The sequence below is a fragment of the Cyanistes caeruleus genome, chromosome 9, assembly GCF_971803275.1.
Source record: "Cyanistes caeruleus chromosome 9, bCyaCae1.hap1.1, whole genome shotgun sequence".
Classification (NCBI taxonomy): domain Eukaryota; kingdom Metazoa; phylum Chordata; class Aves; order Passeriformes; family Paridae; genus Cyanistes; species Cyanistes caeruleus.
Genome location: NC_141709.1, coordinates 20,554,807 through 20,581,182, shown reverse-complemented (window position 1 = coordinate 20,581,182; position 26,376 = coordinate 20,554,807). Strand labels below are relative to the sequence as shown.

The following is a 26,376-nucleotide window of genomic DNA, read 5'->3' as shown; positions in this document are numbered from 1 at the left end:
GGACTCAACTGCATACGCTACTCTAGCTCAGTTCTTCCATGGAGACATCCAAACCTATATCCACTTCTGTAAGGTGGGTTACAGAACTCTAAAGCAAAAAATTAGTACAAAATGTTTATTAATTGCTAGTCACTCAATAGACAGAAACAAGAGTTTAAATAGGTGAGTTATTTAGTTCTTCAAGGCATTGTTATCCTAAAAGTTACTTTCATAAAGAAAACTAGGCTGAAGAAGGAGGGCCCAAGTAAAGCAAACACAATTATCAGTCCCAGTAGGGCACCCACGAGCTCATGTTGGAACAGTAGCAGCCCCTGGTGGCATCTGGATCCTGCCTCAACCATGGAGATCTGCAGTCACTACTGGCTTGAAAATAAGCCTTCTTGCAGAGTCTGTCCTCCCACTTAATATATTAAGGTTTCACTTAAGTTTTTTGATGTGTATGTACTCTTCCACAAATAAAATTCAGGCATGAGCTGCCCAACAGCTGGGAAACATGAAACAGCAACTGTACACTGCTAAAAAGCTAGAGTGAACAACATGACTTTGAACACCCATTTATTAGGTAAGAACAGGAGAAACAGAAATACGATGTTTTCTCTCCAACCTGACTACCCATGCAGCAAAAAGCCCACCAAGACATTAGCATATCATTATATCCACTTCTACTCCCTCACAGGTGCTATATGAAAACCACACAAGTATCCCCTGCAGTTTTCACTGGCTATTACTTCATCTCAAGCTGGAACTCAATGGACCAAACTGCAGCTTTTTACCTTAGTTTCTTTGAGAACTGCAGTTTCTTCTCCTCCCTGTATTATCCTACTGCTATTTTTCCAGATAATCCAATCACTACACTCCATCCCAGGCTGAAGAAAATGGGCAGAGCAACAATGCATTTCAGTGAAGGATTCTAAACTTGAGTTAATTTCCCACCTCTTACCCTAAGAAAGGCAGTTTAAGCTCAGACATCTTCCGAAGGGACAGTTACACAAGGATCTGAGCTATACAAGTGATCACACATGCAGAGCTATATATGATCACATATGCACAAAAACCCAACAAGAGAAGCTGGATTTGTACTGGCCAAGGAAAATTACATGCACTGAGTAAGGTAAAGGATACCTTGAAACATCTTACCTCTAACTTGGCTATTTTTATTACATTATAAACAAAAGACACTTCCCCAAGGCTACACAAAAACTCGAGTCAACTAAAACAAAATCCAACAAAATACAAAACCAGTACCAGATTTGTAGACATTGTACACAGCCCCATAACCATGGTAGCTTAAAATTTTACTGCACACAAATCATAGAACCAGGGTTTTTTTTAGAATAGAATTACACGTTTATTGTTCACATTTGAAATACTTTGGTTCCTGACTGAACCATTGAAAGCCCTAATGGATCTGTAAACTGAGTATCACTATAAAACAATTTAAAATGCCATGTAAAATAATATTTATGTATGCATGTTTCATTTCATGGTTTCTCAGCATAACCACTTGTTCTATTTACAAATATATAAAGATTTTGCACTTTAAATCATTAATATATCAAAGAGGTATTTTCAAATCACACAATAAATATAGAACCTGTTTTGTTAAAAATCTACAGTATACTGTACATTCAAGTCGAGGCAAAAGAGGATTTAATGCCAGTTACACTTGAGACATAAATGAACGTTTCCAATAATTAAACAATTTCTAAAAGTGCTATCTCTGCCTGTGATGAAAGGTAACATTAGGATCCAGTATTTCATTACAGTCAAAGTTTCAGACCATTGCTTTATTCACAGAATTAGAGCTTCTGTTACTAGAAAAATATCAAAGCTTTTATATATTTTTAAGTTTTCTTTCAAGAGTTGCAAGAAAGAGGCAAAAAGTGGTCTAAAAAATAAAAGCCATGTGCACACACAGAAACACACCACAATTCAGATCACCACATAATCCTCTAGAAGAATGATCAAACTCACAGCATTCTGTTTCATTTAGAATGATAAGTTTATGAACAAGTCTCTAACAAAAATCCCAGCAGGCAACCCTAGAAGTCTAAGGCAGCTGTTCCATGAGCAAGTTTCTGCATAGCAGAGTGCCAACTCCAGAGTCTTCCCATGACTTTGTGCATTCTTCAGTTTCTTCTTTGTCATCACTTTCCATACACAGATTTGGCATGTTATGTGCAGCAGGTTTTTCTGATGCAACACTGGAAGCAGAAAAAAAAAGTTCCAATGCAAATAAATAATGCTTTGAATGGAAACAGTATTATTTTGATGATATAATGTTTAATATCCTTTGTTATACATCAACCATAAGCTTTAGATTATGCTGTGCTCTATACAGTGTTCAGCACTCTAAAAAACATCTACAACATTGTTTCACAAACCTGTTTTGTGTAATATACTGAGATATCTGGCACGGTTCTGGTGAAACAGTAGGACTTAACACAGAGGGAGTTTTTTTTTGCCGAGATGCAGACTTCACTAAACAAATGTCTGGGTCAGAACCTAAGAGAGACACACATCATCAGTTAAGCTGCAGTCCACTGGAAAAAAGCAAGTCCTTCAAGTCTTTGTGTCCTCTACTAAAAAAAAATTAAAACAAAGGCCTTAAGGCAGAGCTATAATAATAACTCTTACTGATATATACCTGGGATATTTTTTTTAAAAGCATATATTATTGAATGAAGTTATGTTAAAATTCTAAATTTGAAAATGCAGCATTTGCATACACAGCCACCACAGCAAGTAGTCATATGAAGTCACTCAAATGTAATTTCTCACTTTACAATCGATAAAGCTTTTTTTATTCCTCAAGTAAAGACTTCTCCAGCATGCACAGACAGTAATTAACACCAACATGAGAACCTGCAAGCTTGTCAGAATACAGAAAACAAAATCAAAATGAAGTTAGATGTCTTACTGTTTACATGAACCAAACCATCACTCAAGTCAATAGAAAGACATGGCCAACTTAGCACCGCCTAATCAATCCCTTCTCACATTTAGATTTCAATGCTTTCATATGAAGTGGAAAAGTGATTACATTAGAGAGTGATTACACATTTTACAGTATGCATGAAAGCACCTGAAAGCTACCTGCTGTGTTTTCAGGTATTTGATACGCACTAGATTGTTTCGCAAATACAAATTCACTACATAAGTAATTACCAGGAAGGGAGTTACAATTCCCTTTTAAAAAAGAAATTTTGAACCATCAGTTACCCTGACATGTGGAGGCACACAGATGCACAGTAAATTTTTTCTTGGGACCTTTTGGTTTTTTAATTGTTTTGTTCATAGTTGTGACTTCTAGTTGAAAGAAAAAGAAATTGTGAAAGAACATAAATTGAACCAAATACTTGCTTCTTAAGAAGGCACTTGGAGTTGTCACATTTTCAGACTTGCAATCAGCAGTCATAGTTAAGAACTGGTGCTTCAGCCATGCTCCTCTATCTTCTTCAAATGCCTTTCTCTAAGAAAAGAAATGACAGTTTACACTTACAACGACAGGAAAAAGCCTAGCCCACATTAAACTGATGCTATTCTACTTCAGAAAGCCAAAGTCATAACATGTCCATGTCACTAAGGAGAGCCAGCAGCTTAACACAGCAAATACCGTCTGTAGACAAGCTTTTGAGCCCAATGAGGATTGGCTGAGGAGGCACTTACAAGCCAAGTCCCACTGTTTGTTCCACAGAGGTCTGAGTAATCCTTTCACTTTACTGCTCTACACCCCAGTGGCACTATCTCCTATGCTCCCTATCCCCCTCAGAGCAGCACTAACTCTTGGAGCAGCCCTCATCCAAGGCAGCTGCCAGGAACAACTACTGCTTAAGCCTCCTAAACAGGGAAAAATTACATTGAAAATAGAGCCAATTGCTTCTGTCTAAAACTGGGGCAAAAAAAAAAGGGGTTGTTTCACTTTCCAGCCCCTCTAAGCAGAAAAAGAAAATAACGCCTAACAGACAAGCTCCAAGAGATCTCATGGCTCTGGAATCAAGCAATAAGGTATTTCATCTCCAAAAACCATCAGTGAAACAGGATGCTCCTATTCTATGTTAGTAGAAAAACAGAGGAAGCTGAACTCCAACGCAAACTTTCACAAACACCTACAAAGCTTTGCATCTCATTTCATACTTCAGCATTGTGACAAGCTGAAGCATGAGCAGTTATATTTATGCTGCAATGTAGTCCTAAACACTTCCAGACAAACAATTACTGTTTATTATCACTCACGATTTTTAAAGCTGAATTCAATGTGCAACATGAAATTAACCAACTCACTAAAATGCAAATAAAATTAAATTAGTCATAGCTAGTATTTGTTACCATGTGAGCTACTGCTATCCCAGTAGCTTAAGTGAAATCTAGATTATTTTATATTCTAGGTCAGACAGGTTGGCCATTTAGCTCCACATTCTCTCTCCAACAATGGCCACAAGAGATGCTATTTATAAGCATTACCACTTTTTGCAGTGCATTCCCTCAAAGATTCCCATTCCCAAAAATCATTTGATTATGGATACTGAAAGGCACCCCCTTGTGCCCCAATTTTTATTATCTGTGTGTTGCCCATAAGCTCAGGCAACTGCTTTTTGAACTTGATGGTACACATTGCCTTTACAATCTCCTTTGAAAAGAAATCCAGAAGTCAACTACCTAACTATAAAAAAAAAACCCAGTAAGTACCTTTTTGGGTATATTTCTGACTTAATTTTAAAATTAAGAGTTCCCTCTAGTCCAAGTCTTGAGGGACTTCGTGAACAACAGTAGCACTTTTGTCTGCTCAAACTGAATCCACAGCTTTATAAACTTTAATCACATCTCACTCCAACTCTCTGTTCTGCACATCAAAGCAAGCTGTTCTGTAAGCAATGAAGTCAATTTATTTTTTCCTGTCACATCTGTACCATCCTAGTTTCACAATCACATCATCATGACCTTTCCCTGCCAAACTTGTAACCCCCTTCACATTCTTGACCCAAACTATGGGCTAGACCAAAGGACATGTGCTAGAGCTCATTCACAGACACATCTACCCTGACTGCCAGTATCTATGTTTTACTGGCCAGCTTAGCTACAAAACCAGAACAGATGATGACTCTACTAAGGGAAACATAGCAATTACTCGGTGTTTTTGCAAAGTCACTGGTTTTCACCAAAGTTTAGAAATCAATTGCCTTTGAGATTCAATCCTGAGGACAAATTTGACTGAAAATTGTATAAGCCTTACTTATAAACCAAACTTTAGCAGTGTCTAAGGGATTTAGCTAGTAAATTTTGTAAGTACTTAAGATATTTCAAACGCTAAAACAAAACTGGTTTGGTTCAGTTGCAGAAACTGTATTTTCCAATACACAAAAACCTTGGCTTTTTCAATTGCCAAGAGAATGATCTTCCAGAACAACCCAAGATATGTTCTGTACAGTATGGCAGTTATCTTCCTCTGTAGACATCAGAAACTGATATTGCTGGAAGGCTCCACTTTAGCATGTATAAAGGACTTGTAATTCATCTTCCATAAGAGCTCCCTTTCCTAATACCTCAAGTCCTAATCTAATAGCAGCTTCTGTAAAACTTTTTCGTTCCTTCTCAAAATTCTTTTTTTGTTCTCGAAATAGTCTCCATTCTTCCTGAAGACGCTCTCTTTCTTCCAACAAATAGCAGTCTTGTAGTAACAGAGTGGTGTCATCATCATCACATGTAAGCTGTTGCTGGAGATATAAAGCAACAAAAGACAAATGTTAAATTGTGAGTAACTTATAAGAGGTACAGCATTTCCATAGGTTCAATTTTATCAGAAAAATGGTTCAAGTTTAATACGGAAGAAATGCAGTAGATATCAAATTGCTGGATAGTGGGGGAATATTTCAGATAGCAATCAAAATGTCCCTCTTCAGGAAGCCTCACCTTCATTTAGCCCCCCCAAAATTATTTCTACCGGGGTAAAAAGTCCTTAAATTACTAACCAAGCCACTAGCACAGTTAGACAACCCACTAAGTTGTTCTATTTTAAAAGCATGATCAAGGAATGGAGAAAGGCTCAGAGGCAAGAAGAGTGGAGCATTAAACAAAATACACTTGGGATTAAATTGAGAAAAATAAGAACAAAAAGCCTACTACCTGTAAAAGCTGTTGCTGAGTTTTGATCATTTCTTTACATTGTTGAATCTCTAACTCTAGCTTTCCAGTTTCTAGCTCATGGTCTTCTCTTGAAATGACATCTTTTTCATTCAAAACTCCTGAATGTCCACGTGACACTAAGGAAGAAAAAAAAGCATCTTTAAAACAAGTTAAAAAACCCCCAATACTTCATATCAGACACTCCTTGGAAGAACAAAAGGTATTTGGTTCACCCTGAAAGACAGATAGACAGTGTACTCAAAAGCATTTTTATCAGAGACAAGAGATCCAGAGTTGGTACTACATCTGTAATTACCCATTAAATCCAGTTCACGGGGAAAAAAACCCCAAAACCAATGAAAACATGGCTGTTTCACAGTCCTCAAGGTAAACCAACCATCTACACTGCAGTAAGTGTTACACAAAATCCTCACTTGTTTCAGCAGTCATTTAAAAGAAAACTCAAGACAATAAAAGGTGTTTTTTTTTCACTGACATGCTGCTAGCCCATTCTTCTGAGCCCATTTTTGAAGGGCTTATGTGTCCATAAAAATATGACAACAGCTATATTTATCACAGATATAAAAAGAAAGCCTTTTCCTTCAAGTCCTGTGAAGGAGAAATGGAGCTAACTGACATTGGATGCATGTTTTTATTCCAGTAAGGGAATGAATTACAGAAATGGTTGTATTTCATACAATCCCATTCTGCTTTATTTAACTTAATGCATAGCTAAATCACAACGGCTGTAAATCAGCCAAGTTTTGATCCCCTAAAGCCAGTATTTGAACGTCAATAGAACCCTGAAGGGCTATACTAGGGTCAACCCATTAAACTAAAAAAACCTAGAAGATGACTCTGAAGAAGAGCAAATAATTGTAACTTTTTTTTTCCGATGCTTATTTTTCAGGTACACCAAATAAATTATTACAAGCATTCTTAAAATCCTGTCTAGGGTGTAAACATACTCTCAAAGGCCACCTGCTCTTGTATTTGCAATTGCATGCATGACCTTCTCACAATCTTACTCTTGACAGCAAACATCCCTGTGGTAGTGGCTGCATTTACTTGCATGGGAAAATAATACTAGGAAAGAATTTTATATATTTTTAGCTGTCTTAATGCTGTTTAACAGCTGGAAATAAGGAGAGTCCAGCACCATACCATCAGTTGCTTTGTTTTAGAATGCCACAAGAACTCTAAGAGGATGTGGCAAGACAAGGCTCTTGAGAGGGAATTACGTATTTTGCATTCAGTTATTTCCAACTGTCACATCTGTATTACTTTTTCTAAAATGTATTTTACATGTACATATAATGCAGTTAAACACCAACCTTGGTTATCCAGCTTTTCAACGTGATTTTTCAATATTCGCCACTGTTTTCTAATGCTGTTGGTAAGCTGTTCTCGCACAGTTTCACAAGATAATTCCCACATATTCTCTTTATTTAATTCTCCAATATCTTCCTCCTGGTCTGACAGCACCTGTAGGAGCAGAAATAAGAAGGTGCAAACCACTTGACCCTTCCAAATATGTGTATTTGTTTAAATAAATATGTACACATTCAATTTACTGAAGAGAAGAAAAACCCTTACATAAAGGAAAGATTTTTCCATCCAGGGAAATTTGACTCTCAGGAAGTTCAGCTCCCTGACAGCATAATGCTGAGGTGACCAGGCAGTCCCCAGAACCCCACCAGAGACCATGGGTCAGCTAGCAAGACTCAGTCACTCTCACATCTTCAACCTAGACAGGTCCAGACTGCTGAGTTCTACTGTCAGACTTAAGCAGTAGCTGCGCCAGTATGGGGGCAAGTCATCCAGTCAAGTGAAGAAGAGTCCTCACATCTTATAAAGAAGATGACAGAGAATCTAGTGCTTTTCTACATAGCCATGGTAGTGAACTGTTCAATAAAAACATCCTGTGTAAATAAATACTTAAAATCTGGAAACAGACAAACCAACCCCAGGCACGCAAAATCCAGTATTTTGTGTTTCAACGTAGAATTACATACCAGTAGCTACCACATTTAAATTCATTCAAAGAATATTTTCAAGCTTTTAATTGACTTGCTGGAAAGAATACACTGTGTCCTGTTCACAGAGAGCAGAATATTCAAACATGGATGGATTTCACACAAAGTACATGGTGTGCAATCCACTGCAACTCTCATAAGAGGCTTACTGTTTTTAAATAACTATCAAATGACTTCAGCACTATACCAAACTACTATGGAGATTTAATTTTAACTGAAGAACACTTACCAGCCCATCTTCAGATCTTTCTTTAGGTTTTTGTTTCTGTGGTGGAAGAAGTGAAATAATATCTTTCTTCATTTGCTGAAGAACTTTCTTTAGCTCAGCATTTTCCAGTAAAAGCTGTTTTTGGCGTTGTTCATAATCACTTAACAGAACTTTGTACATTTCTTCTTCGTTTCTGGAAGAAATAATCTTACAGTAACAACATAACAGCCCTAATACATGCTTCAATTAATGTTGTTCTAAGACAACTACCTGGCTTCTGTCTTATCAGTCCTCCATGCACCTCTCTTCCCATCAGCTCTACCAACATAATTTAGAACTTCCATAGCTACAAATGAAAAGGATATTTCAAAGTGTGAAACAATATGCAAATAGATATTTAGATGACATTGCATTTATATGTAGTTACTATAAAAAGACCACATTACTCAAATACCACCCCCCTTCAGACTCATGAAACCACATGGCCCTGGTTAAAGCAAAAATAACACCGTTCAAAAAAAAAAAAAAGATAAGTTTTTGAGTTTGAAAACTCAGAAGGATGTATTCTCATCATGTCTTTTCTTTTTTATGCATTTCTTAATGTCAGCTTCACCCCTATTTCAACCTTTATATCAATGTATCAACTCTATGCTCATTTTGGCAATAATGCCAGTTTTATTTCCTGTTTAGGATAAGGAACTTCTTAATGTTTCATAAGCTATTCCTCAAAACAAAGAAACTTCTCTGTGCACATTTGAATAAAAACAAACTAAAAAACCCCAACCACACCACCAACAAAAGCCCAAACCCAATATATGACTACAGATTAGTGGTCCAAGCTGGTTAGATATCAAGAAAATAGTAACTAGTTTAAAACCCTGCTATTTTCATCTCACTGATACTTCAACTAGTACTAGTCACCTGAAGTCAAGAATGTTTAAGTTTTTCTGACCTCCGGATGAAGTTTCTAGAGCTTACTGAACTGATGATATCTAAAGATTTTCTGCAGCCAGAATAGGTGTTCCTCCTACTGTGTCCTAACTTGGTTCGGCTTAATCACAAGGACTTTCAGAAAAGTAAGTCAGCAGAGAACTATCTTGGCAACAACATGAATCGTTTTCTTCTGGTTTAGTGAACTAAAAGAGCTTACTAAAAAATGCATTACAGCTGGCAAACAGCTGAGTTTGGGGGTGGCAGGTGGACAAGAGTAGGACTTCCCTTCTACTGGAAATATATTAGATAAATACTTAAAGGCCAGATATATGGACCAAAAGGTACTCCTCTTTTTAATACCTAACAACAATACCCATTTTCAGCCATTTTTCACAGAAAATTCTATTTATGGTAAATAGCACTGACAAATGTCTTGAACACAATTTTTGGGCAGTACAACATACAGGTACTCATGATAAAGGAGATCTGGTTTCTCCTCATTTCACAGAGTACAGGATGGTACTTCTGCCTTGTGTAACTTCCTCTCAAACCTCTCATTACTTGTGCTGACCACAAGCAGAGTTTAGTACTTCCAAAGTAAAAAAGCTCACAGTGTGCCTTCCTGATGGCAACTGCTTGGAACAATACAGTTTATGATGTTTTCCAAAATCTTGTGACAGCAACAGTAGTTAAAAAATAGAGGAGAGATAGCTCTAGCATAGGCATTGATTCCTATGGAATCCTAGGAATAAATTTTCCTCAGTAAAGGAAAAAAAAAAGCCACCAAAAAACCAAATCCACCTCATTTGGTAAACATCAGCATTTGGTTCATGTTTGATAAGTGATCTTATGGAACACAATACAGAAAAGTCTTACACAGTCAGTTAACATGAAATATTGATCTTTTCTTTAACATCCTAACATCCAAATAAAATTTGCAAGAGGGTCGCATTGTCTTTAAAGACAAAAATGCTTAAAATTGGCTCTGGAACATACAGAAAATGCTAATTTTGCTATTGTAAAATTCAAAGGCACTACTTACCTAACTTTTTGTCTTTTTTATTCATGACTAACTGATGTAAGCGTTCCTTTAATTTGTTATATTCTCTCTCTTTCCTCTTCATATCATGATTGTATTGTGTAGCTCTACTTGAAATTATGTTCTGCAACTTCTGGACCTAAAAGCAATGCCACAAAAGGCTGTTTCTTGAACTAAAGTACAAACACAGATTTCTTCAGAAAACCAAAATGCATGAAGCAAAACAAAACTTCTATCAAAATGTACTTCTAGTGAAAGAAAGTGACAAAAGGAATCAGAAGAGCTCTCCCACCCCATGGATTCTGATCTCAGACTTATCTCTTAGGTAGTTTCTTTTCAGCAAAAACCCACATCAGAAGCAGCAGATTAAAATACTATAATTCCTCTGAAGTACAACTGAATTCATGTTCTGGTAAGTCACACAACCTTTAACATATTTACTGAACAGAGCAGAGAGAGATACATCTTTACTTTCAGTAATTCATGTTCAGGATCTAGGTTTACTCCAATTCTAAAGCAAGCTTGTTAGGCTTACACTAAAAAAAAACTCCTCTTCCTTGGGGCAGCAGGACATTGAAAAACAGACTATTCCATTTGGTCTAAAAGAACATTAAAATATCATAAGGCAAATTTTTGACAAGTACTATCAATTCCTAGGGTTGTATTGTTTGGAGTTTCTAGAATTTTCTGATTTAACCTTACAAACATACAGCAAATTCAGTATTAAGCTGGAACTTTAGGAAGTTCACGATGTACAGTTAGTTCTGTGATTCCCAACCATACGAACATGTTTATGAACACAGAACGATCACAGAAACTTAGAGGAGCCACATTCACAAAAACATAGGAGCCATATGAAGTACAATGCTAGGGAAGGAGCATACAGGAAACAAATCCCAAACTAAGAAATGTCATGGGTGTCAAAGCATTTTCTGATGCTGTTTCAAGATATTCATGTTTAATGAGATTGTGTTTTTGAGCTGGGTTTCCCCCCACCTCCCTTATTGGTCCTTTGCTTCCCCCTATAATAGAATAAGAAAACCCCAAAAGCCTCTATACACAAATGTTTGAGTAAGTGACAGAATCCTGTTGCCCCTCCTACTTTCTGAACATTCAAAGATATAGCTGTACAGAAAATCTCAGAGAACTGCACATCTGCATTTCTGCAGTAGTCTCTACTATTGTTGCAACTTTGAACTCTCCCTTACAGAATCTATTTATCTATATGCAACATGCCAGTCACTTTGAAAGACATTTACCAACAAAAAAAAAAACCACATTCAAAATGAGCAATTACAGCACTCTGTGCAAGGAAGAAAATGAAATCTTCAATATCTATATAATGACTTAATGTACAAAACAACTCACTTCATCCTTTTCATTTTTAAGTAACTGGTGCAAATTTCTGTTCTTGCTTTGCAGTTGTCTGTCTCTTTCCTGAAGCCCAACTACTTCCCTTTTAGATAATTCCAACTGTTCCTAGAAAAAGTGTTGATAGTTCAGTATCAATAAGAATTAAAAGCATAAGATTTAAAAAAAACCAACCAACCAAAACAAACAAGCCATGTTAACCAAACTGCCAAACCACCTCACTTGAGATACGACTTGGTATTTAAAAGATATTAACTTTTACAATTAGGACATTTTCATTAAGTCAGGATTCTGTAAGCATATCTGTACTCTGAGAGTGAGGTGGATACTAAGCAGCCTGGATGAATTTGGAACTACAGTTTCACTGGAGCATTTTTGTTGAATAATAGAGGGTACAATTAACACAGATATACAGACTGTGACCATAACAATGCAAATGGAACATCTCACATTCACAGAGAAGGACAGACGGATGAGCTCATCCTAACAGACAATGCAAAACTAGCATTTCAGAAAGTTTTGTCCACAAATAAGACTCAGACCTGAAATTGGCAGCTTAAATGACATCCAAATACTATATACAAGCTTTTCCTTTATATGCAAAGCAAGGTACAAATGTGCAGATATATTTAAGCAACAAGAACTTCTTAACAAACCACAGTGAAATACAGGTGACACAATAGTGCAAGTCAGGAGGATTGCTGTATGGATCTGAAGGAATCTACATGAGAAACCTCACAAGCTGACAGCCAAATTAAATGCTCTGGGATTTATGTAGCACTAGATTTCCCTCTCCCCTTAAAGCTATTCATCTAGGCAAAATAACTGGAGTGCTTTAGAACCTCACGTTTTATAGTGTTTGTATAAAAATCAGTGCAGTTACAGATAACTTTTAATGTCATCAAAATCCTTCTACATGAATGACCAATCTCAGCAAAAGGGCTACTATGATTTTGAAAATCCACAGCAGTATTTCTGAGGGAGATGGTGCCAACCAGCCCAAGTGAAAAGCAAACCTAAAAAAGCACTGAGTCATGCACTGAAATATTTTCTCTTTTTTTCTATTTTATTTTCTTAACAGAATTAAGGGAAAGTCAAGTCTTTTCTAATATGACTGCACATACAAGTGCACCCAGGAACTTCCAATATATCAGCTACTCCACAGGGGCTGGCCTTAAGCATGTGTTTACCCTTTGATAAAATGAAGCTTAGTAACTTCTGGTTTGACAACAGATTCTGAGCAATTCTTACAAAAAGACTTTATAGCTGGATGTTCAAGAAATCCAGCAACAAAAAAAACACATATAGAAAGCTAATGATATGGAAAAAGACTAATAAAAACCCTGCACTAGAAGAGTTATCCGTGCTTTTACCTGCTACAATTACATTGGGGATTTATCTTTTAGAGCTGGGCATACCCTTTTAAGTAATGCTAAAATGCTAATAGGAACTGAAGTGTTTAATACTCAAAGTGTACATTAACACTCCCAATTCAGTCTTTCCCCTTCCTTGGTTAAGGAGGCTAAAATTCTAATTAGAAGTTTTCTTATTAATTCATATTTCGTTAACTTTAAGGCATTTTCATTTGGAAAAAAGACTTCAAAAACCCCAAAATATACATGAAAATGCAACTGCAAATTAGTACTGGGTAGGAAAAAAAAATAAAAAAAAGGACTTGCTGTTAAGAATGCAGAGAGCTGCATAATTCTAGTGGAATGATCTTGTTTTCTACCTTTAACTTAGCATAGCAGTTCTGTAAGTGATCCATATCACTTCCCAGTTTCAGATGCTGCATTTCTACTTCTTCCTGAGCTCGAAGGTTCTTGTGCTGCAGTACAAGCAATCCATTCATGCAATTTATGATAGATATTAAATTTAATTCTTTTCCTCTGGACTCCGCATAAATAGAAGGAAATCCCAATGTTGTCAATTCCTGGTAAAAGACAAGGGGGGAGAGGGGGAAAATGAGATCAATAACTGGATCAATCTCTCACCATTTTCCAAAGGAAGAACAGTATTAGGTGAAATCTGTATGTAGGGGGAAAACCTGAATCTTACTTCCCACCAACTTCAGCTGCTGGGCACTGATGAAGAAGCCTTATTAATCCTGTCAATCTTTTTTTTATCACAATCAATTGTGTGTAGGTAACAATCTCCAATAAACAGAAAGATCTTGCTTACCCTATCAATATAGGATATACTCTGTTCAATATTCTCTTCTGTGCAGAAGGCACCGAAAAAGCTGTGCATGTTTTTGGATGAAGGCAGTGACAAGCGTAGCACTTGTGAGCTCATGCTTGTAGGAGATCTCTTGCTTTCTGAGGTATATGGAAGTGTATTTTTGCTATCTAAAAGTTAAACATTAAGAAGAAATCAGCTATTATTTTAACACATCACATAAAAATCAAAGCCTTATGTACACAAGTAATTTACAGAAATTTAGATTCTAGAGCTGAGAATTTGATCAAGAATGACATTAAACAATTCACAATATATATAAAAAAGAAACTTCCACTGAAGATTTAGTCAATAACACTTTGGAGTGTCGTACCTTTCAAGTGTTACTCATCTACTAAGAAAAAACTGACCACACTTCCTTTTTACTGACTTACTACAACACAGGTGCAAGAGATGTGTATTCAGTAAAATTCTTATAGAAAGTATGATATTATTATACTTATTAAGTGTATGCTGTATTCTTCCACTAGGCAGAAATAGGCAAGAAGGTATTTACTCCTTTAACAAATTTGTAACCAATTTATGAAGCAAAAGAATATAGAACAAGCACAGAAATCTTTGAAAACACAAGATACATTGATAGATATGATTATAAAAAACAAAATGTGACTGCAAGCTCTTAACCTTTCTATACATATGCAAGTACAGTATTTTACATTAGCATTTCTGTAAGAACTCAATCCAAGACAAAGCACTGCTTGTATTATTTACCATGCTGTTTAATTACTCAAATATGTCACGCACAAAACTCCAGTCTCTCTCCTTAGCTGCTATAGCATCGCTGGTAAAATCAGCAGATGAACAAAATTCTAAATATTCCCAGTTTACCTGGTGACAGCACCGGCACAGTAATAGTCTTCCAATCTCCCATAGCAACAGAGACAGGCTGGGTACCTGAGTAACTGGTTCAGCAGCAAAGTATTTAGTACAATTGCTAGCAATGTGTGTTACGTAGGCATCTCCTAAAATAGCAAGAGCATTTTAGATTAACAAAAGCAGCTAATACAGCTAGAAGGTTAAAGAAGGCACAGGAGAGTGACTACTGAACTTGAACCAAGTGAAATTTTTCTACTTCTTTACAATGAATTGAGAGCGATAAGCACAGCAAATAGTATTCTGTAAAAATGATGCATCTTTCTATATTTAGCCTTAACTGTCTTGTAAGCCATTAACTAAAGCCAAAATGCCATACACACATGAAAATAAAGACTCATACTGTAGATAACTAGTTGTTTCTGTTGATGTACATCAGAGGAAACAGAGCAAGCCAAATACTTTTTCCTGCCATATGTAACCAGGAAGCAATTTTATTATCGTAAACTTATATGAAGTTTTAACATATTTCTGTCTAAATGGGATTGTTACTTAAAGAGATGTATTACAAAGGCTCTAGAGAGGATATATAGGCAGAGGGCAAAGGAAATTTAAATAGATATTTAACCATTTATATTAACTTATACATTTAGTAATACTGCCTTTCCCTAGCAAGTTGCTTGCTTCCTTGCAGAAACTCCAAAATTGTTGAAGGAAACAAATAGGAGAAGCCTTAGCCTTGTTGGCACAGCCACTCAGTACAGCACTGTCCCTCTGGAAACCAAAGGGAAGCCACCCACACGAAAGAAAGAACAAACTAATTGTCCCCTCACCCCACCTCCACTGCACACTAAGAAGGCACATAATAGCATTAGTTATCTCTCACTGCTGGAAACTTTAAATCCAGCTTGGATGCTAAAGATTTGGATAGCACAACCCATCAGCTGTTACAGGAACAATGATACTTCAGGGAAACAAACTTTCCACCTGACAGAAAAGAAGGCCCCTTTGTTTCAACCAACACTTTGGAAGGAAGTCTAAAGTCTGTTTTAGATGGATTCAGTAGATTTTACAGCACAGGGATGTTCCTCCCTAACCACTTGCTAATGTTCCAATAAACACACTTAGGCTAAGCTACTTCTAAATTTCTGACACCAAAGCCTTGTACAAAATGCTCATCACTAAAAAAAAAGCCCTCTAAATAATTATCCAGCTAGATAAACGTTTTTCCAGGTTCATAAATGTACACGGGGAAAAAAGGTAAACAGTTATTCCTCCCATGTGTTGTAATTTAGTAGCTCCTGAAAACTTCCAGATCAGAAAGTACACATAAGGCAGCAAGAAAACAGTCAATGTAACAATTGTTGCTGTTCTTGTTGAAGAAATGGTTTGCTCTGCTTTCTCTCTACACAATTTATGCATATTTTTCTTTCTTTCCCCCAGTAAAAGCAAGATGTTCACAAATTAATTAGACAACAGTGCCTTCAAAATGGAATTCAGAAGTCAGTAACTATTAAGAGGACACACTTCTTATATGCTACTTTCATTTCTGCTGGATCTATCAGATAGATAGACAAACATATGAGAAAAAGGCAGCAAATGAAGGTACAAGTATGTTTAAGTATGTTTTCATTACTGACATCACAATCCTGCAATCTAATAACATTTTTTCAAAGATTATTAAGAACCTCAAGACAAATTCCATCTAGGACTGTTGGAAAGTCCACAAAAATACTCACCTAATTTTAGATATGCTGCTACTTCCAAACAAACTGGCTTTTATTCTTTAAGAGATTGCACCCACACTCACTGAACACACAGTATTATCAACCCCCAGGTCTCTCTGCACTGACAATACTACTCTGACACAGCATCTGTCACCCTAAACAATGTCTGACTGGAAGCAGGACTAATCCAGGTCTAAGAATGCAATGATTCCCGAAATTTTCACCCTGCAAATCACACACACATTCATTTAGAGCAGATGCTTCAGCAAGACTACCCTGTACAAAGGCATTTGTTATAGTTACTTCCCTACCAGGGTCAATGACTTGCCCAAAAACCCGCTTTCACCCACTGCTTTCTAGAGGTAATTGCCCCAATTGGCAGTGTCACTTCCTCTCCCAAGCAAGAAATTCCTGGAGGCCAAGGCATGGATGGATTGTGCAAAAATGAGCCTCTGGGACCCAAATTCAAAAGTGTGAATACAAGAGCAGAGCCACCTCACTGAAAAAAGAAATATTGTATTAAATAAAAAGACCACAACATACACCCCACTGAAATCACAGAGCTTGATTAAAACCAAGGAAGTAGTAATCAAACCAAGGCATTTAAGTGCTAGTTGGAACAAATGAAGTATAAAAACCCCAAGGAACTTTTAAAAAAAAAGCACTGCCATGGTAATAACATACCAGAACTTCTTTGAAAGCCACCTTGGGAATTTTTGGACAAAAAGCTACAGAAGTATTTCCAGAAGCTTCTAGATAATTCACTAATAAATACATCTTTTTTTTCAAGAACACAGTTACAGTTCAAAATTAGTATAATTCATAAGCCCAAAGAGCTGAAAGAAGCTGTTCATAAAATTACTGATTTGTGTTTTGGGGGACAGGAGAGGAACTGATAATAAATGTGCCAAGATTTAAGATAGAAATCTGATTAAATAAGTCTGAGTTCAAACCATATAAAAACTTGAAAATCATAAGCAGCAAGAAGTAGAATTATAAACTTAACACAGTACCAGTGCACTAAAAAATTCTAAATACCACATTTAAACTTGAAAAGGAGCAGTTGTAACTTGGGTTTGTAAAACACACAATCAGCAGAGAATTGTCACAGTGCTGTGGTCATATTGCATCCCTTAATCATCCCTAAACCAGACAAGTGGGAAACACAGTATTTGCTAACCCAGAAAACTTCCATCCCCCCACCATGGCAGGGAGGATATGGAAAGGCAACTCTGGAAAGGTGCAGTGTCTCAGAAGAAAGTTTGTAGAGTCAGTATCAACCAGAAATTGTCAACACTCCTTCTCTGTATATTTCAAATACTACAACTTGTGACATGCATGTGTTCCAACTTGTAAAATTGCGGGGGTACTTAGCATTTACTTGAAGACCAGTGTGATTCTTTTCTTCTCAAATAATATCCAAAGGGAGCTATGGAGCTATTTAAAGCTTTTACTTTTGCCTAGTAATCCACAGATGCCACACAGATGGCTTTTATCCAGATAGACAAAAAGACAAAAGTCTAGGTAAATTTAAGGTACGCTCTAGACACGACATTGTAGGTTTACAAATACATCCCTGATAATACCATGCCTTACACTTACTTTAATTCATGTAATTGCCATGAAAGTCCCTCCATTTCCCCCCTGGAGTTTTGACATTTATTGTCTCTCTACAGAATTCCTAATAACAGTGTATCATTAGCACTAATCTATATATATTACATCCAGTGATAATGGTACAGTAAAAAGAATCATTTCCTCTAAAAAACTATTACAGTTTTAGTGACCTTTATTTAATATTGTAATTTTAATGATGGCTCTTGCAATTAAATCTGAACCCAGATTTTTCTTCCCACACTAATAAAATTGTGGCAATTTAATCATTAATCTATTAGCTTTAAAATGAGGGTGAAGAAATCCCTCAACTTTTCCACATTCTATGGAAAGTTTAAGCTGTATCAGCTGAATTTCCCAGTATTATCAAAAGTAACATGAAAAATCAAGTCAAATCACCCAGCCTGTGGGTATGAAGTCTCTGTTAATTCAAAATGCATCATACTCAAAAGTCCCAACTACATTTCTCCACTCCATTCTACTTAGAAAAAAACAAACGGGAAAACAAATTAAAATTACCAAGTTTTTTAAGAAAATAAATATTCCATCTTCTCAACACATTTAATTACACAAAGCTATACTCTTCCATCTGATAAAATTGAGTGTTCAGTGACTGTTCTGTCATGGTCTTTGCCTCAAACACTCAGGTTACAAGGAATATAATCTGATGTATTACCTCAAGATTCAACTCTACATCCTATGCACACAGATGACTGAAATTCTGTTAATTCAGTCACTGAAAACACTGAAACACATGGAAACATTTTATCTGGCTCCCAAATTCCTACCCCATTTTGACCTAACACAATGGATTTCACATTAGCATTTTCCTATCATTGAACAATAACTCTATTGTTAATATTCAAAACTGCATTTCTCCCTTAGCACTCACAAAACACTTACTAAAAGTAGCCATAGCAGAACATTCTGTTACCAAATCTCCCTATGTGACAGACAAGAGGAGAACCTCAGAAACCAGTTCTGCATGTCCTCTTCTTCCTGAGGTCAGCCTTAGTCAAACCTTACAGCTGTCTCTGCAAGCAGACAACTTTTTAAAAGAAAAACAAACCACTGTCTTATTGGTTCCTGAAGTTGGTCAGATATTTACTGGGCAGAGCCAGAACTAGTATTCCAGCTATCAGAAATTAGGAAACTTACATGCTTCAGTAGCATATAACCTGAAAATTAAATCAGGCATGGAATGCAAGAAGATAACTACATAACTTCTCTAGAGATTACCAGGGAATTCGAGGAATAATTCTCCTGTAAATTCTAGGTTTTCTGTTAATCAAAACATGTCACAGAACAGACACGATAACTCCAAACAACTGGGATTGGTGAAATGTCAGCATACCTTCTGTGGAAGGAAGGAACACTAACAAGTCTGCCACAGTGCTCTGGAAGAAGGAGTCATCCAACAAGATCTGGACAAGACAGCATAATTGCATTTTCAAAAAGCTTTTCACAATGTTCCCACCAAAAGCTCTTCAATTAAAATGTTAAGGTATTTATTAACAACTGATTATAAATGGGAAAGGGCAAAGTGTAGGAACAAGTTATAGAAGGGTGAGCAAAGTGCATGAAAGTCACAAAGAGACAAAAATTAGAGTCAGGCATTTCTGTTGTTCAGTGGGTTTTAAAAAAGCGATGAACACGTGATATACTCGTGTACTAGACACAGTTATTCACAAAAATAAACACAGGTTGAATGATAAACTGCAGAAAGTTGTCCTCAAACTGAACAAATGGATAATAAAAATCAGCAGCTGAAATTCCTTGTTCATAAACACAAACTAACACAATGAAACACAACTCTGCTATGCACTTAAACCAACAGACTCTATTTAGGCATTATCATGCAGGAAGAGATCCTGAGTCCCTGTGATTAGTCCTCTGGAAATAACAGCCCCCAGGCAGTTAATAGAACCCTGGAGCAGAGGGCAGAAAAGACCACCATAATGACTCCTGATGAATACTGAGCTTCTCCACCTTAAATAACTCACAGAGGTACAACCTTCCCTGTAAAAAAAAGACAGAATCTACCTAAATACGGTGCAAGAAAGGTCAAGCAGTGCTTTCATATGAGAAACTAATAAGCTGTGACTTTTCAACCAGAAGAGGAAACAGCTGGAGAAACAGAACAACACACAGAAAACAAATATTCTTTGCTTCTTTTAACACAGCAGTTATAAAGAACGCAGTGAAACATTCAGTGCAAAAGCTGGGAAATAAGGGCATTTTTTCCCACATAAAACACAATTAAACTGTGGACCTGCATCACCAAGAAGTGCTGTGAATACTCAGTATATAAACTACCTCCAATTTTTCGAGAAACATCCATCAGCATCTATTACATTTTAAAAGATACATACAGCCTCTGCTCAGAAATCCTTTAACTCCAGACTGCAGCATCTTGGGAGGATACACATATAAAAGCATTACTGTACAACCAAACTATACTTAACCTTTTTCCCTTAGCATCTGCTGCCAGCTTCAAAACCAAGATATTTATCCCCATGAGCCTGGTGTTACCCTCTCCCATGATATTTCTGGTCCAAATTAAAACTGATATTAGTATCACAGCTTTCTGCCCCCATCAAAAAACCCTAAAAATATCTTCCCCATAAATGCCTATAATTTGAAATCCCCATTCATTGTATCAAATCATTTCTCCAGGTCTCCTTTCTAAGTACACTATTAAGATTTACCTAATTCGTTCGCATTTTACTTCGAATGCCTCTTATTTTAAGTCATTGCCCTGAAATTCCTATCATACCTTGGCAGCCTATGGAGCTCTGCTTAACTAGTTATTTCACTCAGCACTGCAAGCAGCAGAGCATTCTACATAATCTGGGGATGCAGGAGCACTACAAACTAGTCTCGCGTTACGCTTTCATCTTCGAATTTAAAGTAGCTTTGCCGCAAATAAATAAAATCTTAAATAACGTTTAAAAAATGTCCAAGTCACTTACGAAACCTGTACTCTTCCATCACGTGAGCCGCCAGCTCAACTCCAGCAGCCACAAATTCCCTGACTCAGTAGAAAGCTTTACGGCTCTCACCTCCGAGCATCTGCCGCTTGTAGCTTCGCAGAGACAGCAGACGCTGGGCCCTACAGCGCCGGGGGCAGCGCCGGCACAGCCCAGCCCCGCCGCGGCTCTCCCTGCGCCCCGCGGTCAGCCGGAGCCTGAGAGAACGGAGCACATGTCAGGACCCACACCCGCCCGGGCCAGCGGCAGCTGCGCCCCCGCAGGGGCCCTCCCCCGGCCCGGGGCGAGCCCAGACCACGGGAGCGCCGCACCGCCCGGGCTGGGCAGGAGCGCCCAGCACAGCAGCGCCGGTACCTCCGCCCGCGGCCGCCGCCGTTACCCGCCGCGCCCAACGCCCCGCCCGTGACGGGCGGCGGAGCCCGCGCACCCCCCACCTGCTGCGGCCGCAGGGAGGAGGAGGCGGAGGAGCAGGCGGAGGCGGGGGAAGCGGCTGCCGAGCGAGCCCCGCGGGCGGTGCGGCCCTGGCCGGGCCCCGCGGGGTTAAGGCGCGCCGCGCCCCGCCCGCCCCGCCGCCATTGGCCGGCGGTTGCCGGGAGAGCTGTAACGGCACCTGCCGCGCCCGCGGCGGCCCAGCGGCCCGGCCTCCGCCACCTGCCCGCCGCAGGCCCGCCTCCTCCGCCAGCTTAAACCCGGCCCCCCCGTGCCATCGCGCCCTGCCTGCGTAAGCAGTCACTCTCTCTCTTTTAAAAGCTCTCTTCGGGAACGGGCAGGTGTGCTGAGGTTTGCCCCGAGCCATCCATCTCCAGGCTCAGCAGCCCCAACTCTCTCAGCCTGAGGTGCAGAGGTGCTGCAGCTCTCAGAGCATCTTCGTGCTCTCCTCTGGACCCGCTCTCCCAGGACAACACCGTTCTGTGCTGAGGACACCGGAGCTGGGAGCAGTGCCCCGGGCGGGCCCTCACGGGAGCACAGAGGGAGAATCCCCTCCCTCGACCTGTTGGCCGCGGTTCTTTGGATACAGCCCTGGACAGGGTTGGCTTTCTGGGTTGGCTCATGTCCAGCTTTTCATCCACAAGAACCCCCAAGTCCTTCTCCCAGTCCCATGTCACAAAAATGCCTCCCTGTGGAAGACCTGACAGCCCTCCCTGTGGCTGGGAGTGATGGTGAAGAAGCACCAAGATACCCACTATGACACATGCTTTATTGCCCAGAGAACATCAATTAAACTTTCCAATGTCACACCATTAAATATGTGACATGTTGCCTTTCAAAACTTGAAGTTTTCATCCTAATGTATTTCCAGGTTATTAATTTTTGATATTATCAACCTTAACCTGTTGTTGTATTTTTTAAATTAGGATGAAGTCACTAGAACAGGTCCAAAATTCTCTTTATAGTTAGCTTTGAGGAGAGTACTTTGTTGGATGATTCAGTGCAAGTAATCACAAGCAGTAAACAAAGTGATCGCAAGGAAAGAGATTCATCAGAAAATCTGATACCATAAAACGGAAATTTTGAGGCATGGAGTGTTTTCAAACAACCACGAAAGATGCTGAAAAGACCTCATATTCAAATAAGTTAATGTGAATAATTAGCATATACATACATATTCAGGAATGTAATGAATATGTAGTAGAAATGTGATTAATATGCATTAGATCCACGGATATAACCTGGCCTGTTGGGTTCCTCTTCATGAATGCTTTGAGGAGAAATCCCCATTCAGCACTGCTAATAAACTATCAGCTTTCTAACCTAGTAAATTAATTGGGAGACTTTATTCCCTGGTTTTGGGTGGCAGGGAGAGATTGATGATGATTCTTGTTATTTTTTCTTCAAAAGCAAGGGTATTATAGACCATATCAAGAAACTAAAAAAAAAATAAAAAAATTACTGACAGAAAAGAGGCTCAGAATGCAGCAAGACACCACCATAGAGACATAGCAGCAATTAAGATATAAAATATGTATTTTTAATAGATTGTAGTTATATACACTTTTTAAAATTCAGTTGTCCATCCAAGTTGACAAATTTTGCTTATTTTCTGAGTATTTTCAGTATAAGAAAGTGGTAGCATAGATCACAAGTAGTATGTTAGCATTTTCACTGTTAGAGTCACCAAGTAGACAGAGCAATGCTCTGTGTGCAACTAGGGATGGAACTGCAAAAGAAAATGGAACTTGTAGGTTTTCCTGCCACAAACACACAGCTGTGTTATCACTGCCTATCACACAGCTGTGATAAACCTCCCTATGTCTCTCACACTCTGCTTGCCCTGCTTCCAGATTCTTTTTCATTCAGCATTTCTGGTTTTCAAAGGTCAGCTCAAGAATGGAAAAATGCTGAGTAAGATCACAATCAGCCATTTAAAAGTCAACAAAATTTAACTTCCAGGGCCAAAATGTACTCCTGCTGTATATATTGGAGATAAAGCTATTTCTCTCATTGATGAGCAGACGATAACTACCTCTCCAGGCGGGTGAAAAAGAATATAGGCCAAATAAACTGACTATTTCTTGCTGCGTCAGAAGGATCTTCTGTCAACTTGCAGAAATACTGATTATTGTTTTGGCTTTTGGTACCTTTGCAAAAACACTAAAAAATGTTTTTAGTAACTATATTTTTTTTAGTGTTATTTGGCTTGTAGGAAATCATTCCTCACAGTGCAGAAGAAAACCTTCATTTTATCACTCAGGTTAATGCAAAGACTTTGGACCTTTATACTGCAGCTTTGCCACGGGTGCACTCCAAGGAGGAAGCAGACTTACACAGAATATGTTAGTGGTAATGGCAAGTGGGACAACAGACCTTGTTCACAGGAAGGATTAAGCTCCTGGAGCTTTAAAACATAATACAGCCATGGGTGGTGCCGAATTCTCTTTGTCCATTTGATCTTAGCAGCTGTTCCTGAAGTTGATGCTATTCAAAGGAGAACTCCCAAAGCACTCTGCATGATGGATCAGGTTTGGTTTATGTTTTTTTAAAAGGCTGGCCAGGAAAGGAAAATCTTTGTGGGATGCATTTAGGCAAAATTATCAGGAAATTTTATGTTATGAAAAACTGTAGTCCAAGACAGACCTTCACCAAGGCACCAATTTGGTATAACACAGTCTATGTAAAGTGTGGTGAGAAGTAAAACACAGCTTTCTAAAGTGATTCATAACAGGGTGACATAAGGAGGATTTTGGTATAGAGAAAGGGTGCCTTTGGAAGCTTGGGGTCCTAAGGGATAGAGTAAAGGATAACATCGACTATTTCCCAAACTCTCTTGAGTAATATAAATATCCTGTAGTAGATGTCAGGTCTTTGATGATACCCCAAATTTTTAGACTAACTCCTTAAACAGTTTTTTTCTTCTTTACTTGGGCTTGCTTGAGTCTAATCAACTGAATTATCTGGAGTCTCCTTTTATTTTGTTTTATAATTCAGTTTAAAAATAACCAAACAACTTGTATTATTTCATAGCTGTTCCACTCTGTCATATAGACTGTTAGCCTAAAAATTAAATGTAGTTCAATTTTTTTTATAAACATGCTATATAGCATAAATTACTAGAGAAATCTTGAAGATGTATTTATAATTTCTTCTTTGTAATTATTTGCTAAAAATTTGGATTAAGAATTATAATGGGAAAAATATTAAAGAGCCAGAGCAAACTATGAAGTGAAATATACAAAATACCTCTCAAAACTTGAATTCAAGCTGGATTAAACCATAACATGAACAATCAGACAACAGGCTCCAACAATTCAGAAAGAGGGACTGATCCACAGTTTGTTTGCATTTCAATTCCAACTCATCTTCTTAAGTACATTCAGAAACGCTGTTTGCTGGAGTGGTTTCTATAGCAGTGTCCTGCTTGATTACAAATCAGCAGGGCTGACGAACCCTGGACTAGCAGAAGCTCATTAAAACGTCTGATCCGGTTATGCAATAGGCCAGTGGCAGCCTGTGACTCCTTTATTGTCTCTTGGTGTAAGAACTGCATCTCGACAAAGCCCAGCTCATAGGGCTTTCATGCCTCTTTGTGGAGGTGCATAAAAATAACCTCATAAGCCAGTCTGTGGGTTGTGCTCTGTGTTAGTAAGCATTTTAAGGTCTGCTCTCAGTTCCAGCTCACACATTAGAAGCTCCAGTAATGCCTTTTGGAGGCTCCAAAGATGCAGAGACCTACAGCAGGTCACAGGACTTTACATTCTGAAGCCCACCTGTGTGATCCTTTTCTCACTCTCCCCCAGTGTCCCACTACATGAGAGTCACTTGGCTCAGTATTTAAAAGGCATTCAACTTCTGGCTGAAAGTTTCCTCTGCTCCTGTACTTGGATAGTGAAGTTTCAGACTAATCCCTGTTAGGTAAAAGAAAATTAGAGAGAAGGATGCCTATCTTTCCCAGGGAGTTTGACCAAGGACACCAACAGTCACAAAAATATCCACAGATAAGATGGTGCTCTTACCTGTCAGAGTAACAAGTCTTTGTGCCAAGCCAAAGCCATGGAAAGCAAACTAAGCTTCAGGAATCCAAGTGGGTGCAACACAAAAAGGATGCTGACTCCACAGAAAAGAAACCACAACCAAAACATTTGAACAAGACTGCCTCGGGGTGAGTGACAAGATGCCAACTAAAACACGGACTGCCACTATTTCACTGCTCCTCCCCAAGATTGTCTACATAGTTATGCTTTAGCACAGGCCCTGGTTTTTATTGCACCCCCATCTGACTCAGGTCAGCTCATTAATTCTATTTATGTTACTTTTTGTTGGGCTAGAGTTCCAGCAGCTTAGCAAGTGAATTGGTTCACAGAGTGTTCCAAATATGCTAGAGCAAGTACAAAACAATCTAGGATAGGAGAGAGAAAAAAGAAAGAACAGGGAGAAGAATGGGACTCCCCAATTTTAGTGTCAATGTCAATGAGGCATTAGATACTATCCCCTTTCAGGGAGCTACAACCACATGTTTCTCTCTCTGCAACTTTATTTCTGATTAAAGATGGGAGCAGATATTTTCCTCATTTAACTATCTCCAACCTTATTTCTGATTAAAGATGGGAGCAGATATTTTCCTCAGTTAACTATCTCCACACATTATATGTGTACCATAGGCATGTAGGTACATAGGCAATTTTATTCCATTTTGGGAGGCAGGCACCAGATAAGCTTTCACTGAATTTACCACAAAGACCTTTTGTGGAAAATAACACATCCAATGGCTACACTGCCTGCAGCAATTGAGGTTCCTTTTTGAAACTGTTCAGACTATTAGTAGTTCAAGGGACCTCTTCCATGAAGT

General features: G+C 38.3%; 1 protein-coding gene across 8 annotated transcripts; it reads right to left on the bottom strand.

Annotated features, from left to right (window-relative positions):
* Window positions 1-1,323: 1,323 nt before the first annotated feature.
* On the bottom strand, window positions 1,324-21,697 carry SSX2IP (SSX family member 2 interacting protein). Of its 8 annotated transcripts, none has more exons than XM_086901572.1 (16): window positions 21,527-21,694; window positions 21,165-21,289; window positions 19,457-19,526; window positions 14,777-14,910; window positions 13,892-14,058; window positions 13,443-13,643; window positions 11,708-11,818; window positions 10,343-10,478; window positions 8,638-8,713; window positions 8,389-8,560; window positions 7,458-7,608; window positions 6,124-6,260; window positions 5,544-5,714; window positions 3,364-3,472; window positions 2,385-2,505; window positions 1,324-2,204 (listed from the first exon to the last, which is right to left on the bottom strand). In XM_086901572.1, exons 4-16 carry the CDS (start codon window positions 14,817-14,819, stop codon window positions 2,051-2,053), a joined length of 1,749 nt encoding a protein of 582 aa, XP_086757698.1. In that variant the 5' UTR covers window positions 14,820-14,910; window positions 19,457-19,526; window positions 21,165-21,289; window positions 21,527-21,694; the 3' UTR covers window positions 1,324-2,050. The 8 variants fall into 8 exon arrangements, with proteins under 8 accessions (XP_086757698.1, XP_086757700.1, XP_086757699.1 ...); XM_086901574.1 differs by having other exon boundaries at window positions 21,075-21,289; window positions 21,527-21,634; XM_086901573.1 differs by lacking the exon at window positions 21,527-21,694 and adding an exon at window positions 21,447-21,498.
* Window positions 21,698-26,376: the final 4,679 nt, after the last annotated feature.